The sequence below is a fragment of the Schistocerca americana genome, chromosome 1 (assembly GCF_021461395.2).
Source record: "Schistocerca americana isolate TAMUIC-IGC-003095 chromosome 1, iqSchAmer2.1, whole genome shotgun sequence".
Classification (NCBI taxonomy): domain Eukaryota; kingdom Metazoa; phylum Arthropoda; class Insecta; order Orthoptera; family Acrididae; genus Schistocerca; species Schistocerca americana.
Genome location: NC_060119.1, coordinates 1,022,438,648 through 1,022,458,779, shown reverse-complemented (window position 1 = coordinate 1,022,458,779; position 20,132 = coordinate 1,022,438,648). Strand labels below are relative to the sequence as shown.

The window sequence follows — 20,132 nt, the reverse complement described above, 5'->3', positions numbered from 1 at the left end:
TACAAAGGCAAAGGTCCCAAGATCGAAACTTAGTCTGGCAGATAGCTTTTATCTGCCAGGAAGTCTCATATCAGCGCCACACTCCACTGAAGAGTGAAAATTTGATCGTGGAAACATCCCCCTAGGCTGTGGGTAAGCCATGTCTCTGCAATGTCCTTACTCCCAGGAGTTTCAGAGGAGAGCTGCTCAGAAGTTAGGAAGGTAGGAGATGGGGTACTGGTGGAAATAGAGCTGTGAAGACGGGTCCCGAGTTGGGTTTAGGTAACTCAGTAGATAGAGAGAAAGACAAAGGTCCCAAGTTCGAGTCTTGGTCATGCACACAGTTTTAATCTGCCACGAAATTTAACATTATGAACTGTTTACTCTTCAGATCCTGACGTCTCGTCCAGAGCTATGTTGGACATTTTTGGAGCACCTCCAGAACGTCCAGCACAGCTCTGGACAAAACATGAGCCAAAAAGTTACTTCAACCACAGTCATACAGCACAGAACAGCTATGACATCCGTCGAGAAAGTCTTCATAGTATGTTTACCTGTTTCTTGTATCTTTCCCCATTTTAAATACAATGTATACTAAATGTATATTGCATTTTGGTTTCCTCATTAGCAGAGTTACATATCTTTAAGAAACTCGTTCTGTATTTTAAAGTCTTCTTCAGCCTTAGTTGTCCTCATTTTGAGTTGAGATTGTTGGAAGGTCAGGGGTGGTGGTGGTGGTGGTGGTGGTGGTGGTGGTGGGGAGGAGGGTGCCTTTCAGCATTATAGTTAAACAGCATACATTGCTGGAACTGTTCAGTTGTTAGTGAGTATTTTTGTTATAACTTATTTCACTGTCAGTTGGCAAACCTAATACATATATTTTTTTAATATCTCCCGAGAGATTCCCACCGAGAGAGATTTTTTGGTGGAGGGAAGACGTGACATGATGGACATAGGAAAATTCTGTTTGCGACCACATAACATTCGAATTTCCTGGCAGCCGCGCCAAGCGACACCACTGAACAGGCTCTGCTTAAATGAAAGCAGCACAATGCTTGCTGCTATGGAGTCTCTGGAGTCAAGACAAGACATCACAACATTGAACAGGTGATCGAGCCCTTGATTGCAGCTGAGTGAGAGCAATGACCTTGTCTGCTGATCAAGTTAGAAGTGTTGCTGAATGTGCTGGCGTCCCGGCACCAACTATGCCATCTGCAGTGCTGAAATACGTACCAGCTATTTGTGAGTAGCTTTTGGTGGCAGTTTTCTTATCGATAAGAGTTGCTGATGGCAACACAAACCAATGCGTGTCACTTGTAATTTGAAGAAAATTGGTTTTAAAGATTTTTTTGTCAGTGACACTTTATTTTATTGTATTTTTCATTCGGTCATGGTGCCTGAGAATTCGTGTGCAATTTTTTTCTACTAAATACCGCAAACCAACCAATTCCTTCCACTTCTCTGCCACTCTGCAATAATTTATGCAGATTTATCTTAGTTAATTCAAACTCTTTCTTTTAACCTGTGGTTCAAAGCATAAATCTTTCCTTGCAGCACAGTATGCTTACCTTTCTCATGAGAGAGTTAAAAGTCAAGGGGGACAAAGTTGTAAGTCAGAAGCTAGTAGATAGGATTCCAAGAACATTGCGTATCAGAAGAGAATGTGGTTGGTTGGTTGGTTTGGGGAAGGAGACCAGACAGCGTGGTCATCGGTCTCATCGGATTAGGGAAGGACGGGGAAGGAAGGCGGCCGTGCCCTTTCAGAGGAACCATCCCGGCATTTGCCTGGAGTGATTTAGGGAAATCACGGAAAACCTAAATCAGGATGGTCGGACGCGGGATTGAACCGTCGTCCTCCCGAATGCGAGTCCAGTGTCTAACCACTGCGCCACCCCGCTCGGTGGAAGAGAATGTGTTTCAGGTGACATGTTACTCTTATAAACTGTGTCCATCACCTATTCAATTTATGTTTGATTTTAAAACAAATTAGAAGAGATTACTCACATGGGCAATGCAGCAGCTACCTCCACTTCCACAGGGATGTTTGGATCTATTGGTCCATTCTCTGCAACTAATAGTTCAGTATTTGGCAAGAGCACGTGTTGTTGTTCTTCAGTTTGTTTACTGCTGCTCGCACTATTATTCACAATGGTAGATGTATTCTCACTGTCAGCTGAACTGCTATTGCAGTCACTACTATCACAGGCTGAGGGGACTGTCATCAGGCCCTGGGCTGATAAGAATCTGAAATTGTAAAAGCTTATTGTTCACAAACCTTTATGAACTACTCATTAATTTTCACATGTTAAAAAAAAATCAATAATACAGTTGAAACAATTAAGTCGCTGTCACGGCACATCCACAGCGACAGTAGCACCTGCTGATGGACTTCTTGTAACTACAGGTATTTCACAATGAGCCAAAAATTATGGACAATGGAGGAAAACTAGACAGTGGCAACAAGGAAAAACAATAACCTACAGTATTTATCTGGGTATTCGATAACCCTGAATATATAAGACAATCCCTTAATTAAAGAGACTCTTTGACAAAATATTATTTTTAACTACTCAAAATGACAAACTGTTTCACTAATTTCAATTATGTGGCTAAAAGAGTTAACACTATTTCTGGATAAACTTAAGCCATTTATTGATTGTCTGCATGTTGACAAAACAGGGAGAAATAATTTTTTTTAAAAAAAGGTGTGTATTAATTTTTATCTCCAATTCTTCCTCTGTTTACTATTTAAGGCAGTTGGTCTGTGGTATTACTATTCACAATCATCATCATCATCATCATCATCATCGGTACCATTATCTGGTATGATATTTTCAATTAACCAATGAGAGGTGAGAAGAGAGTCAATGTATTTATATATACAAGCATCAGTGAAATTTATAATCTCAGCTTTTACAAATATTGGCAGTTTCTTCTGAATATGTCGCAGTTTACAAGATACTTGGTGTGGAACCTCACAGCATCACTGGAATTGCTGTGAATGAAACAATCATCTATGAAATTTATGATCTTGGTTGTCACAAATATTTCGCTATTTCTTCCAAAAAATTTTGCGATTTTTGAGGTTCTGCTCCCCCTGTCCTAGAACTGGATAAATATGGTATCCTGTATTTCAGAACAATGTGCACAACAAAATGTAATGGATCCATATAAAATTCCATGTCATGAGCTAAATCATGCTAAAATTATTCAATGAAATGTGTGTTACAAGTACTGATGGGATCACCAAATTGTTCCAGACAACCCACAATGAGCTGTACAGACACCAGCTTATATGGAGCAGTTTTTTTGAAGATAGGAAGTTATAAGCAGTAACAAAGCCTGCGAAAAGGAAGAAGAGTTTACAGAACACAGCAGTGAAAATACACAATTCTCAGACAAGTTGTTCCCGTTGTGTAAAATCTAAAAAAAAATGAAGAAAGCCACAACATATCTGACACCAATGAAAGCAGCCAATGATAAGAAAAACTACATTTTGACATAGTCACAGGAGTGTACATTTAGGCATCTCCGTGTGTGTGTGTGTGTGTGTGTGTGTGTGTGTGTGTGTATGCACGCGCGCCTTTTACTAGAAAAAGAGCAAGAGCGCGAAAGGTAGTGTGAATAATGTTTCCTGATGGACGGTCCTACACTCCACACCCAAGTTTGCTACAGGTAAGTGGTTGCCTTTCCCTTATTTTATGTATATGAAAAACCAATACTTTGAGATGAAAACAAATCATCAACTGGCAAGAAGGATAAAATATTTGAAGTAACTACAGAAAGGAATGAAAAAGAAACTGAAAGTGCACTAAGAGGAGACAGAAAAGGGATGATTACAAAGCTGTAAGGAAGCTACAAAAGGTGTTGAATTTCAATTGAGAAATTATGAAATAGGAAAAAGATGTAACACGAGGTTGGGTGGGGGTGGGGGGCGTGGGATAGGGGATTTGAAAGAGTGAAGGTAAGTTCATAAATGAGTATATTATTTCAGACATGAACAAATTAAATTTTAAACATGAATTTTCCACTTTACAGTAAATGTTGTATTTAAACAGTTTTTAACAATTATTTGGAACTGTTACATTTTCACTGATAGAAGAAATTTTATGGCTGCCTTAAGCAACATGGCATTCCAGTTTTCAAAACAATATTAAGTATGTGTAAGAATAACGACCCTCCCCCCCCCCCCCCCCCTCTCTCTCTCTCTCTAGCATTGCTGAATCCACTTCTCTTGTCTCCATAACAACAAATCACCACAGTGATGCATTATTGAATCATAAGACTTTAGCACTACTTTAACATAAAAGAAGAGATGCGTTTCAAAACATCATCCATGCAAAGAATGAGTGTTCGACATTTTATGAACTGTTCCCATCGATGGCATAAATGACTAAGCAACTGCTCAGCTGGACAAGGAGTGTGGCAAGAAATGTCATCAAGCTGGTTGAAGGATCCCTGGTTCCTTGCAGCGAAGGAAATTTGACTCAGGATGGTGAGACAGGGATCTGAACTCAGCTGCTTCTAAATTAGAATAGTCCACTTGCAACAACTATGCCATCTCACCCAAGAAATTGTGCGCAGATGAAATGGTAGATACTTTGTTAAACCAAATACATTTAATGTGAGAGACCAAAATTATATGCAGTGAAACTGTGATGTTCCCCCATCTTATGTACTGACACCCCAATTGTTTGTGCTCACTCTGATATTGAAAACGTGATGGCTAAACCAGTCCTAAAAACGGTATTTGCTTATCCACCATTAATACTGACGATTGGATTTTTGTCTCTCACTACAGTAAAAATTCAGGTTAAAAACTACATGGATTTTCTGCAGTTAATTCTTGTGGAACTAAATTTTTATTGTTGTTCTTTTCCTTTTCCAAGATTATCAGAAACAATATTTATACAATTCCCATAACATATAATAAAGTCACTTATGTTCTCCATTTTAAAAAACCTTAGAAATTTCAATGTATTCAATAACGTACATGTACCTGTAGTTGTCCATTAACAGCTGAGCATCATTTTCTAAGGATGAGCTGCAATTTGCATTATCATCTGATTTTGGAAGAGATCTGTAACAAAAGGAAAAAGTAAATAAAAATAACAAACAGATACAGTTCACATTATTTTATATTAATGAAATCAATTTTTTTATCATATTATTACCCAGTGGGTTCACAGGCATTTGTTTCCAATGCGTTCAAATGTTCATTCAATTTATTAATTCCCATAGCACCAAGCTTGCCTGCTAAGTCAGTCACAGCTGAAAGATAAAGAAGAAATGTAAAACTCTTCAAAATTAATTAAAATTGAAGTACACACACACACACACACGCGCACACACACACACACACACACACACACACACACACACACACTATTATCAACAGCTTAAGAAAAAGGTGACTAGTAAAAATGACTAATCTGACTTGAAGTAAGAATTTTATGAGATACAATAAATAAATGTAATTCCATTGAGAAATACTGGAAAACCTATAGCATAGCAACTTTTCCAATACTAACAACAATTACAATTTACTAAAGTGTGCCTCTCTAGAGAGAATTAGTAGAAGGGAGCAACTGATCAAGAATTCTACACATATGGGGGTAATTGTAAAAATACAAAATTAAGTAAAAAAAAAGAATGTTTTCTCCTCTTAAGCTGGGAGCCTCAATACATATTTGTGTGAAATTATTGTCTCCACTACATACCTGCCAGCTGCAGTCTCACTAGTGAAACAACTTCTCTGCTGTCTGTTGAAGACTAGTACTAATACATCTGTTGTTTATGGATATCTGGGTTAAGATCTTAGTTTGGAAGTGAGTGAATTGGAAGGTATGATGAACTGGAGAAAAAAATGGTATGTGTATATATTTCACAGGCTGCTCTATATTACTGCCCATAACACATTTGTTCATTAAGGCAATGAAAAGATAAAGAAAGATACACACACAAATTTCATATGTAGTCTCTTAACAGAACTGCCAGAAACTCATAGGAATAGAAGGCAGGGTAAGACTTGGTTTCAGAGATTGCTCTGAAGCAGGCATTGGTGACCTGCGAGCCTGATTTGCATACTTACGTAAGCTCGCAGGCCAGCCACTTCGTCACATAAGTGACACGACAGCAATGCTCCTAGTGCATGGAGTCAAAACCATAGCATCCGTGACGACATTCTCTGCTTGCACATGACCAAATAGGCTGTAACTTCGCACTCAGACTGTAAAAGTGAAAGGGGGGCAGAGCGGGGGGAGGGGGGGGGGTGCCCCTAGGTGGAGTACAGTGCCCCCCCCCCCCACACATTTCTTTTGGTGGTGGCATCTGGCCCACAGGCCACTGGTTGCCTACCCACGCTCTGGAGTACAACAAACCAAAAATTTCTTTTATGTTGTAATGTATGAGGGTTAAAACTTATTTACTTACAACTTATATAAAATAGAAACTTTGATACAAAGTTTTACCATTCTTCAAAGCAACCACCAGCATTGTGTATAACCCATTGCCAGCAATGTGGAAATCTTAGGATACCCTTAGCAGCGCCAGTTCTATTGATAGCTTCATGGAGCATTCTATTGCCCAACAAATCTCTATAGTAGTTCTGAAGCGAATGCCACAAAGTGCTATCTGCAATTTGGTAATCAAGTTGAAGTCCTGGTAGTGTGGTGGGTGGTACAGCACTTCCCAGCCCCACCAATCAAACAAATCAGTCACAACTTGCACCATATGCATCCCAAGCATTGTCCTGTAAAATGATTGGCAGGTCTTGCTGGAAGTGTCACGCTTCTTTCTCTACGCTGCTCATTTTTTGAACACAACTTGTAGCCAACTTGGAGGAAAGCCTATTTTATACACAAGGACATTGGGTTGTGACCCTAGCTGCATGCAAATGGTTAGACAGACATGGCTACACCAATGTACATTACAGTTTCATCATTTTGTGGCTGCCTTGGTCATGTGTGAAATGAAAGTTTTGGCAGCTGCATGAGTTGTGGTGGAGTTATACTTGTTTGAATGGGATTGCTGCACAAAAAAAGAAATAAGAAACATGTTTGGGTCTGTGAAAGGATAAAGGAAAGACATCAGCTTGGTTGCTCAATGACCTAGCTGAATGTCACCAGAACAGTTCACGTTTCTTCTACACGGAGTTAATAATGCAATAAGGAACAAAGATGTCATGTATGAACCATTGTAGCCAGAACTGCTACAATATGCTGTTTTTGTTGGTGATAACACATTTCTGTTAGCACCAATAATTATTAACATTAAAAGCAATAATAATTACTAAAAAGAGAATGGTTTGCAATCATGGCAACATTTCAAATTTGAACAAATGTGTTGCAGTTTGTGATGTTTGAAATAAATGAATATTGAATAAAGAATTCAGCTTTCCTGATTTGTGTAGACTTTCCTTCTGCCAACACCCTTTCTTAAGCAGAATAGTCCAACTCGAATCAATGGCTTTTAGTCTTCACAGCCAGATGTTTTGCTTGCCTGAATTTCTTAATTCATTTGTGTATGTGCTCCTGATTTAATGAATTTTGCCCTGCAGCTCAGTTACTGTCAACCGATCTATGTTCAGAACATGTATGACAGTCTCAAGTAAGCACAGCAACATGTTGCTGCTTGTTTTTGTAATCAAAATCATTGAAATCCCACAAACACCTAAGCAAGGCATGGATAACCAAAAAGCGAACATTATCCTCCATTCTCCACTTCATATTTCATTATGTTTACACACTGTTGACACACCTAACCTCAAGACTTGTGTGACTAGTGTCACGTAAGCTGCAACAAGCTGAAAGGGTTTAGTTTCACTGAGTTGCACAAGGACAGTGGTCAGTAGAGCATTTGTGTGCAAACTAGTGTCGTCATGTGAACTAGGTTAAAGAAGTAGTGGCACTTTCTACAAGACCCGCCGGAAAAAATTTTGGCCGGAGGTTATGCGCAAGTGCAGAAACTATTGGATTATACAACTTCCTTCATTATATATAGTGTGTGTGAAACCTAGATTTGTTTTATTGTAACTTCAAAATTGTTTTCTTTTGTGTCACTATTTGGAGACTTCAGGCACACTAAAGAAAACAGCTCCACACAACAAAACTGCTTTGAGAATGATAGCACAGGTAATTACGTTAGGTGAACAAGCAGTCTGCACTGGTCACCTACCTACATGTTATACTTCTTGGTACACCTAGAGGGCAGCGTATCTCCAACTTACCACTACAGACAATCGTAATATTCAGTAAGTTCTTTTAATCCTTCCTACACTATCTTTTAAATAGTATGCTTTCCATCTTAATTTCTCTATGGCATTCCTCCTCATTTTTGTATTCCTCATGGACCTACATAAGAGCTACTTCTTCTCTGTTACTGCACCTTTCCCTCTTACACAGAATGAATTACACAGACAGAAGAAATGATCTTACAATATCAGGAAACAAATCGCATTGATACGCAAACAATGCACACCATCGTCGTCGTCGTCATCATCATCATCAATACATCAAACCATTTATGCGAAAGTTGTGGGATTATACACAGGTAAAGAATGTGAGTAGATCCTGGAGAAGAAAGAGAAAAGCAAGTGTATGCAATATTCAGATCAAATTGGGAAGTAGTGTGTAACACTTATTACGCTACACAGTGCAACAGTTAAGTCACACTTTGACCATAGGCATCTGTCTCTACATGCTCTAGCTGATTAAATACAACAGAAAAGTTCTACAAGTACACACTGGAGCAATGAAACAGATACCTAGTGATGCAGTTTTCATGGATGCATTAAAATTATCATTTTCATACTGCAGATAAGTATTTGGTGGTAAATTAAGTAACAATTACCTCTCTGAAACACTACACAACTTGTCCATTCAATGCCTAACAACCTGCTACTGAGTAAAGAAGATCAAGTCCACAGACTGTAGAAGCACTGGATATGAACTCGTGTATTCACAATAATGAGACCATTACATAATGAGTTTAAAACTTGACCATATATGTAACAAACATACAATTTGCATTATACAAATTTCCCCTTACGACAATGACAGAAGAGAAGTATCAATCTTCAAGATACTCACATATGCAGAAATAGCATTAGAAAATACAATCATGATAATTTTTTGAGCAAGATGGCATAGTTTTTTTTTTTTTTTTTTTTTTTTTAAGATAAGAAAAGACAGAAGCTTTTGGGAGTTATAAGGGAACAATAAACTATTGGAAACAGTTGGTACTCATAAGGTAGAAGGCAAAAAGCAATATTCAAGATTAGGAAAAGATAAAGCAACTATGAAAAAAAGTTGTGTAGGAAAATCACAGGAAGCACAACGCTCAAATGTCACACTTGAATATTCGAAGAAAACTGGCCAGATACACAGTGCAAACGCCGTCTGCATTAAAGGATATCACTATAGAATACGTACAATCAGATTTCTCGTGACAACAAAAGTACTCAAACCACTAACTTAATCTTGGATCAACAATCAACATTTTTTACTGAACAGGTATGTTCGATATGCCAATTTACTCTTGTGACAAAGAGGAAGACGTAAACCATTTCTTGTTCACATCTAGAATATGTCACTGACACTTTTGGGAAATAGGTGTTCAGAGTTTTGTACACTTACTGAATATGATACAAGAACGTCAGCTATCAGGCAGCAGCATTAGGACAACCACCTAAGTTGGCAGACTATAAGTTTGCCCATACTGTGTTCAAATCCATTCACTTTTTACTCCAAATTCTTCACCAAACAGTTATCATTACAATGAATTATTTCTTCAGAAACAATAAGAATGAAAGTTGCAGTGGTATATTGGGGGTGATGCATAATAAAGAATTATAATGAAATTAATAATTTTTTCAAGTCATTTATGCACATATTGCGGTGAAGTCATATTGGGTTATTAGTGCCTTGTAATGCATACTTTTACTGCAAAGTCAAAAATTTTCAGAAGCTACTGGACGTGCTTATATATTTTTGTAGGGCCAAAGGGAAGTATCTCGCTACTGCATCAGTTGGCAGTAGCATTTTTCATATCTAAGTCTGTACTGAAACTGTGCAAAAGATTAGGAAAACCACTGGCCCATTAAGTGTTTTCATCTTTCGCCTTTCTGAAAATGTGAGTCACCACGTGGCAGCATGGTGACCAAAACTTTGTTTCAATTACATTCAGCCATTCTCTGAAAAATTTAATGGAGCACAAAATGGTAACAGAACAAGCACTGAAATAGGTGCAATAAGGAAGAAAGGTCAGTAACACCGTATCAGCTAAGCTTGATGGAGAAAAATTTGCAATTCTGGAACCAAAATGTACTGGCAGAAGTATGCTTTATTAATTACAAGGTAACAAGTTAATTTACGGGATAACTGAACGAGCATTGAATACCTGTTAGTTAATTCATCGGATGATTAAATGAGCAATGAATAACCATTAGATGGTAAAACATAACTTTCCAAACTCTATGTAAAAAATACAATGAAGAATTTGAATGTTGTAAAAACCTCCACTGATCAAAACCCTGAATATTATCAATACACTAAAGATACACGGTGCAAATATAGTTTTACAAAGGAAAGAAGCTTTCATGTTGCATTAAAATGTAGAGTACAAAGAAATTTCCTGACAAAACAATGCAGAAGAATGGAACTAACTTTATAGACAATGAGAGATAGATATTGATAGATCAACGCTTTGAGATGGATGGAGTAATTACTGAATTGTGCAGTTGGTAAGATTATTGTCTGGGTAAAAGGGCTGGGATTTGAGTTACTTTTCTGAATCACTTCTCTTTAAACTTTAAGTATGCTCTTATACAGACAGAGGATTTACATACACAAATTTTTTCCATCCTCCACAGTACAATATACAAGCGTAATTTTTTTTTTAAATGCTAATTTGAGCCAACATAAAAATTAAAACTGGAGCAAATTTTGGTCGTAGGTATGACTAACCACCACCACCACCACCACCACCACCACGATAAGACCCTGAATGTCACACAATGTTAACCAGATGCTCCGATATCCTCTGCTGGTAGCATCATTGCACGCAGAATGGAGCAGCATATAGTTAATTGAACCACTATTTCATTCTAGTAGTTCCACAACAGGGCTGAGAGAGAGAGAGAGAGAGAGAGAGAGAGAGAGAGAGAGAGAGAGAGAGAGAGAGAGACCTCTGTTTTTACAGCAATATTAAGAAGAATAGAAAAACTGTAGGCTTACAGTCATTGATTGATGTTCCACACACTGGAGGCAAACTAACTATGAAGCACCTTTTACTGGAATGCAACAACTTGCATGGGTTGACAGAAAGCACTGAAATATGAAAATATGGACGGTGAAGATTGCCAACTAGCAAGAGTGAACCATTACAACTGTTTCAGAAGACTTCTGGAAATTCTGCAATACGGTAAAATATCCTAATATATTTCTATCGCCAACTGCAGAACAAATTCTTAATTAATTTTAATGAAGCAACTACTGGGGGGGCAAAAAAAAAAAAAAAAAAAAAAAAAAAAAAGAAGAGAAAGGATATGTTAAAATACCTATCCTGTATCTACAATAATGATCATTATTAAGTAAAATAACACATGTAATACTGCTCTATATAATGCAAAGTGCTAATCAAATAATTTTAGAAAAACTACCAATTTATTTGTGAAGACTTGTTGTACAACACACAGCTGAAAGTATAGCACAGAAAATTCCAAAAATGTCATGTCTTCAATTCAGTAGTTCCCATTATGTACGGAACCATAGGAGGTGACTGCTAGTTTTATGTCATCTCTCTTTTATAGAAAAAAGGAAATCAACTAGTGTGTCTGCCCCATAGCACTTTAAGTGTGAGCAACTGTCTTAATTTTCAAACTGTGTTAATATTATGTTTAGGAATCACCATCATCATTATAAACTTTTATAGTTTCAAATTTTATTTATCTACCTTTTTGTTTTCCCTGATTATTTTTATTAAAATTTGTTTTCTTATACAGGATACTTCAAAAAGAATATATGTATTTTGAATGCATATACTTATTAAACTGTGAGAACTACAACTATGAAAGTTGGGACACACATTCACAAATATCTCAATTTTAGATTACAAATGTTCAATATGTCCTCTACCAGCGACACAAACAATGTTACATTGATACTCAAGTTCCTCCCATACTTGAGTAAGCATGTTCATCATCACTGATGTTATGGCAGTACAGATCCTGCTGTTCGTCTCTCCTTGGTTCTGAGGCAGTGTTGATGCACCGAGTCCTTAATGTAATCCCACAAAAAGGAGTCACAGGGTGTCATATCTGGAAACCATGGAGGCCATCTGAGAAGTGCTAATTTACCGGCTGTTTGATGACCAATCCAGTGGCTCAGTAGTGTTTCATTCAGATATTCGCATACATGGCAACTGCAGTGAGGGGTTGCCCTGTCTTGTTGAAAAATGAAGCTGTTCTTATTCAACCTCAGAAACAACCAGTTTTGTATTGTAGCCAGACATAGCTGATTGTTAACCATGTTTCCATCAAAGAGGAAAGGGCTATAAACAGATCAGTGGGATATCGCAAAACACATTTTGGGTGAATCTTGTATGTGTTCAGTGTGTGCATGTGGGTTCTGCAATCCACAAATTGGAACACTGTGTTTGTTTACTATCCCACTCAGGTGGAAAGTTGCTTCATCACTGAATACTATGCATTGTGCAAAATTTTTACCTTTGTCAATAGCTTTCTGCAGCTCGCCAGAAAATGCTTCACATTTGCATTTGTCTTCGTGACGTAGAGCCTGTAACAGCTGAGCCTTTAACAGCTGTAACTTGTATGGCTTCATAATCAATGGAGATCTCAAAACATGCCAAATTAATGCTGCAAGCAGTTTTAACTTCTACCTGCAAAGTGACTTGATTTTGTAGGATTACGCTGGAAAGAATTTTGAATATGTGTGACATTTTTGTCAGAAACACAAGGGCAGTCAGGACTTTCCTCTTTACACACACAACCTGTGTCTACGAACTGTCGATACCATCTGCCAATATTTCATGCATTTGGAAGACCCGTTTGGTACCTCAAACACGAAACATCTTTGCGCTGTAATCACGGAATTCACAAACTCGAGAAAACAAAACTATCTCTGCTGCGGAGTAGCCATTTTGCAACCTGTGACAGTAACCAAGCAAACAGAAGACAGCCGACGTCTAGCATCAATGAATATAAACTAGATAATGTATTTGTTCCTCCAATAACCAAGCTCTGGTGCAACAATCGATAGCTTTGACAACATAATACTTGTTAATACATATATTAGTTTTGAAACACCCTGAATATATTACTCCTTGCTTTGCAGTTGCACTTTTATCAGGGAAGGGGAACACTTTCCTTACACAGTATACGATGTCTTTACACAATTCCAAAGTTTTCCCAATCCTTTGTTTATTTTAGTCTTCTCTCATAACTGATTATCACATTTCCTTAAGACAGCTCCATCTTTTGTTTCATTCATTGTGGGCCTTGAGAAAAGACCACTTGTTCCCATTAATAATTCTCCTAACTGATTGAAAATAATTTTTTACTAATCTCAGCTCAGATAAAGCTCTGATTATTGTCAATCAACGAAGGGAGGAAAAAAAGACATGTAACAAAGATACATGAGGGATGTTCCCTATTGATTTACACACTATTTTTTCCCCATCATTCATGGTGCACGATCTGACATATCACTACAGTTGGAAGTACGTAGTGCTGTAGCCTAACCATCGGTGGCAGGACCACTGCTAGAAATGTAATTTAATCCCTGCATACCATAGCCCCTTTTCCCATCTGCTGTCATTACACAAGCAGACAACATAAGGTGTGAACATAAAGGACAGCACTGGACAACATGGTTTCTGTGGAAGAAGGGTGCAAACACTGTGGATATTCACAGGCACTTGGTCGCAGTGTGTGAGGGGGTGCACAGTCACAAAAAAACATGTACAACTGGGCTGATAGCTAGAAAAGTACACACACATCAATGGAAAAAGCAAATAGTTCTGGAATTAAATTTACTGAGTAACACGAGGCAACATATCAGAAGTGAAAAAGCATATTCAAGAGAATACACACACCACATCACGAAACTGAAGGGAGCTACAGGATTTGCCAGAAGTACTCTGCACTGCGCAGTACCTCAAGCTCGGGAAGGTCTTCGACAGGTGAGTTCCCAAATCAGCGAATGCAGCACAAACAGCACAAGAATGTGCATGCAGTGATCTCCTTCAATGACATAGCCAGGATCCAGGTTTGATGTCCAAAATAGTGATAAACGACAGGACTAGGCTCCACTACCATGAGCAGGAAACCAAAGCCCAATCAATGCGATGGAAGCATATAGGAAGCAACCCCCTACCCCCTCTACCCACAGAAGCAGTTCCATACAGTGTCTTCAGTGGGAAGACACATGGCCTTAGTTTTCTGGGGTAAGGACTGAGAATTCTTCATTGACTGGCTGGAACCACCATTAAAAGCATGTTAGCTGTATTTGGAGACTCTCTGGCAACTGTACCCTGCAGTTCAAAATAAATGGCCAGGAAAGTGAGTGAAAGAAATGCTCTCCCAACATAACATCAGTTGCCCCCATACGAATCACACAACTACAGCTGCCATCAATGACATGGGATTCTAGGTACTGTCACATCCACCATATTCAATGACTTGGCCCATTCTGATTACCACCTATTCACAGCTATGAAGAAACCTCTACACAGACATCATTTCATAGACACTTAGGAATTGCGAGTAGCTGTCCTGCAGTGGATGCGACAGACTCCAAAAAAGTAATAATAGGAAAGCCTACAGGAGTTACCACATCAGCGGTTCAAGTGTGTGCATCTCAATGGAGACTATGCTGAGAAAATGCACGTATCTACCAAGGCACAGAGGTTCTTTGTGTGTGTGTGTGTGTGTGTGTGTGTGTGTGTGTGTGTGTGAAATGCTCCTTGCAGCTTGATAACCTGTAACATGATATTCCAGCAATCCAGCCATATAAGGAAAGAAACAAAATACAGATATTTCTAATCATAAACAAGTATGTTCTATACAACCAACAGGACATAATCAAGTATTTAATTACACTCAGACTTGTGTGTGTTGCCTCCATCTTCATCTGTTTTCTGCATGCCTGATTCAAACTTATGGCCTTCATTCACTTCTGATGTTCCAAAATTGGCTTCAAAATCTGCAAAGCCTGCCGAACCAAAATCTGCCCAGCCTTGATCGGCCACTGCCACACCACCAGAGTTACCACTGTTACCACTGTTGCCCCATGGATTTTCTGCATCTTCCACTGGGGCAATATCTTTGAAGAACACTGAATCTTCTGGTACTGCTGCAATGTCTTCAATGAAAGTTGTATCATCTGATGACCCCTTGATGTGTGCCACATCCCAAGCTGAAAATGCATTAAGACTAATTTTATTCACATCTAAAATTTTCTTTTTTACAACTGCAACAATAACAAAGGCCAAAGACTTGGGCCGGTTAATAATGATAAAAATTTTGAAATTTCAGTTACTGAACTAGCAAGCATGATACCTACAGGATTACTGCACATTCTCTTACAAACTGATGTGGGATTCCTCACAACAAAACAAAAGTCTGAAAAAAACAGATGTCTGAAATCCCTTTGTTTTTCTTTATTCAGGAATTACTGTAAACAACATGCTGAATTTTAACTAACAGATAAAAAAAAGCGATTCATCAAAACTACTGGGCAAACAGCTGTACTCTTAGAAATATGTCAACAGTTCGCTACAGGCAATGTCTTGTAGTTTCATACTATTCTAAAAGACGACGTTAGGGAATTCAAACATAAATACAGCTAGAACGAACATCAAAGCAAAGTTAACATAATTACTTAAATACTACAATGTATTTATTAGACAAACACAAAAAAGATGGAACACTGACCAAGGAGCCCGCCAACGCAAGAGAGCGCGCGCGCACACACACGCACACACACACACACACACACACACACACACACACACACACACACACACACACACACACACAGAGAGAGAGAGAGAGAGAGAGAGAGAGAGAGAGAAGGAGCAGAGTTGGGAGATTACAGAGTGAGTGTACATGCATTATAAACTCATGAAGATATACAGTGCGCTCAAAAAAAGTGCTGAATACTCTCAGACTTGGTAGTACTCATTGATACAAGGACAATAAGTAAACATGGGTCCAGAAATGCATAATTTTTGCAATAAACTTGGGTGTCCATTCACGACAACGCACCCCTCTACTTTCCAGCATAAGGAATGACACACCCTCGCAATATACCCCGTTGTTGTGCCTGCCCCTCTACTTTCCAGCATAAGGAATGACACACCCTCGCAATATACCCCGTTGTTGTGCCTGCTTGCACTCACTCACTGATGACGTGACCCTGTAGTGTCTGCACATTGTTGATTGGGGTAGTGGGAACCAACTCCTTCAAATGTCCCCATAACCAGAAGTCTAGGGGATTGAGGTCTAGGGAACAAGCAGGTCGAGGTGTGGGGATCCCGACCAATCCAGCAGCCCTGAAATATCTCCATCAGATGTCCGTGCACATTGTGATTAAAGTGTGCTGGTGCGCCATCATGCTTGAATCATATTTGTATTTTTTTGCTGCAATGGCACAGCCTCCAGCAAGGTACACAATACATTAATGAGAAAGTCCAGATAATATGCCCCTGTTAACCTTTATTGTAGCACATATGGTCCTATTAACCTATCACCAAGTACACCTGCCCATACGTTGATTGAGAATTGGTGCTGATGCCCTCTTTCCCGAATTGCTTGGGGATTTACATCTATCCATACATGCTGGTAATGGAAATGCACAACACCATCTCTTGTGAACCCTGCCTCATCGGTAAATAAATTCTTGGATGTGAACAGCGGATCTGCGGCACACTTCTGCAACATCCACTGACAGAGCCACCATCTGACATGATGGTACTGTGGCCCTAGGGCCGCAACATGCTGCAGATGATATGAGTACAGTAATTATTCATGAAGTACACTCCAGATAAGAGAGTGAGACATGCCTTCTGCTGCTGCTAATCATCACACACTGGTCACAGGAGTTTCTTCCACTGAATGTAGCACACGCTTCTCCTTCTCAGGCGTGCAGGCTGTGTGGCATCTTCCACTGTCAGTCTTCAAAGGTGCAAGGGTACCTGTGTCCCTCAAGTCAATTCGGCATTTTTCAGTGTAGAGGGCATGGGCTTGCAAGATACGTAGATTTGCTAAACCATAGCAGAATATCACACCGACCGCTTCAGTTGTTGAGTAGTAAGCTTCCATTACTACCAAGCGGTGGAAGAGAGAAAATGTAAATTTACTACACCATTTGTATATACATACAGCACACCAACAGTAAACACGTAAGTGAATCCTCATTTGGAAGAGCACCTAGGGTTGACAGTACTGTACAATGAAACACAAAAACACGATGAAAACTAACTTGGCCAACAATACAACTCGAACCACACAACTGACTGCAGACCACCTAACGGTAGGTAGAGTACTGTGAGTAAGACATCATAACATCCTGCCGACACATTTGACAAAGCGCTAATGCAACGACTGTACTAATATCCACAACCAAGCATCATGCAGCCCTTCCTATAAACACATTTAACTTGCAAAGTATGCCTTTCTGGACCCATGTTTATTGGACTTATTTTACTTGTTTTCATGAGCACCACCACATCTCAAAGTATTCAACACTTTTTCTTTGAACATCCAGTATAATTTATGTGCAATAATATATTTGATTTGTAACAGAAAATGGAAAAACACTCCATCTTACGCACCAAATACAAAAACCAAAATAAAAAAACTCACGATCAGTTGAGTCTATCTCCATGTGGAGTATCTCTGTACCATCAATTGTTCCCCTTTCTTCTTCATCTGAGCTGTTCCCTGTACCTTCATCTTCATTTTGCCATGTGCTGTAGGATAATTTTTTTAAAATCACAAACAGTCTAAAAAAAGACAGTAATCTTTCAAGTGAACACATCTACACATAAGTTAAGTTACTCCTTAACTGATCAAGACAGAAATGATCTATTCATACCAAATGCAATCACGAGTAAGTTTTATGTATCCAATACAATCATAAGTTTTATATTCCTGGAGTTTTTTTATCAGTTAGACAATGTTTGCATATCTTTATGTACTTTGAGGAAATTCACTGTTTACAAATCATGCATACCTCAAAAATAATTCTTACATTGTACAGAATGGGTATCTTACCTGCTATGCTCAGATATTATGAATATTACTAATGTATTCTGTATGTGAATGTATGTCACCTTCTACAAACTGTTTTGGTGAGCCTTTCATTGGCGACACTAACTTTGCTGAAATTAGTCTTAGTCTTAACCCAAATCATCATGTACTTCTATACAAAAGAGAGATATGTACAAAAATCCTCACGCTTCTCACATGTTACTACTATGTATTACGCTTCCTCCAAGGCCACTATTAAGTGCTGTCATCTTATGTCTGAAGTTTATTGAAGGGTATCTACAATCAGTGTATTTTTAAAATCTTGAAACTGTACCATTTTTACTTTTTTCTCGTGAATAATATTGATGACACATGTTGAATCTTGATGAAAATATACCTTGGACATATTCTGTTAATCAGTACAATGAAAAATCAGTCCAAAGTTGCAAGCATGCTGGATGTTCGCAAATATTCTGTTACAGAGTTTAAAGTGAAATTGATCACAAGAAGCCCAAAAGAAGCTAGGACTTAAACTGTTAGATCTCAGAATGCACGGTAATATGTGGTAGAAGCCAGGGTATTGTGTGTGTTACCTCAACCAGATGTGTCTGAAGAACCCAATTAACAAAATTAATTAAATATTTCTAGTAAGTAAAATGCATACTTAACTGATGGAAGTTTGCTGTAGTATGAGAATGGACCTACTGGAACAAATGAATCTGAGCCAACAAATACTGAGACAGTGATGAGACAACATATGTCAGGATTAGAATTCTTCACATAAATGTTGCAGAGCAAATCATAGTGATGAAGGCAGATTGGGCAGAAATAATAATTTTTGACCTGTATGATCCAATTTTCATTGTTTTTGATATTGTGAGAAATTCCTCAGTAAACTCTTTCCTGTACTATACTACTGTACCATATTACTTACAGAGAGATCAGTATTGACTTTGCATTTGAAACGTAACCAGAAATTTCCACTGCTGGTATTGCAGTTCAATGGCTTTTAAATTTTCCAAACACGATTACTAGTTTTAGAGTAATTACAATATTTAAAACAAAGGATTTATCTGCTTTGAACTTTAAACCAATTGCTATCTTATCTGGAACTCTGTGATTTTATACTCACATATGGAAATACATCATGATAGACATCAGTATAAAGGGGACACAGACAAAATGCAGTTTTCTTCTGTCTGTGTCCTTTACCTGTGTCAAGTGCTGCTTAGTTTGAAAAAGTAAATTACTTTTACAAATCAAGAGAAACTAGATATGCAACTTATTTACAGAGAATGTAGAGGGAACGCAAAGAGACAGTAGTGTTGTACATGTAAAGGTACTGTGTCCAACATGAATGACAATTCAGCAAGTGTGCAAAAAATTGTTATTGGACGGACACTCAAATACTATGCATAAGATAATGAGCAAACCTGCAATAAGGAGAGTGAATGAAACTACTGTTGCTCACAATCAATGTGGTAGTTACAGAGAAATTCTGAATACGTCTGAAGTAAGTCAGCCCAGTGTTGCTCAAATTTGTGCACCAACAACTTTTATTCATATCATGCTTCACATGACTCTAAAACTAACCAGTGGGACTACAGAAGCCATATGGAATTCTGTCATTCAGTTGTGATGCGAGATCCTGATGGGAGGTATTTTTTTTCGAAGGAGGCTATTAACTGATGATCCTGTGCAAGCTTCTTCATCTCCCAGTACCTACTTACAGCCTACATCCTTCCGAATCTGCTTAGTGTATTCATCTCTTGGTCTCCCTCTACGATTTTTACCCTCCACGCTACCCTCCAATACTAAATTGGTGATTCCTCGATGTCTCAGAACATGTCCTACCAACCGATCCCTTCTTCTAGTCAAGTTG

General features: G+C 38.4%; 1 protein-coding gene across 5 annotated transcripts in view; it reads right to left on the bottom strand.

Annotated features, from left to right (window-relative positions):
* Nucleotides 1–20,132, bottom strand: part of LOC124616460 (serine/threonine-protein phosphatase 6 regulatory subunit 3) — a 186,685-nt gene that overhangs the window by 9,605 nt on the left and 156,948 nt on the right. For 4 of the 5 annotated variants that reach the window (XM_047144779.1, XM_047144801.1, XM_047144793.1 and 1 more), the window contains 5 exons: nt 17,864–17,970; nt 15,096–15,413; nt 5,154–5,250; nt 4,973–5,059; nt 1,984–2,223 (listed from right to left, as the gene is read on the bottom strand). In XM_047144779.1, the coding sequence (XP_047000735.1) occupies nt 1,984–2,223; nt 4,973–5,059; nt 5,154–5,250; nt 15,096–15,413; nt 17,864–17,970 (849 nt within the window). The remainder of the gene's footprint in view (nt 1–1,983; nt 2,224–4,972; nt 5,060–5,153; nt 5,251–15,095; nt 15,414–17,863; nt 17,971–20,132) is intronic. The other variant, XM_047144786.1, reaches the window with a different exon arrangement.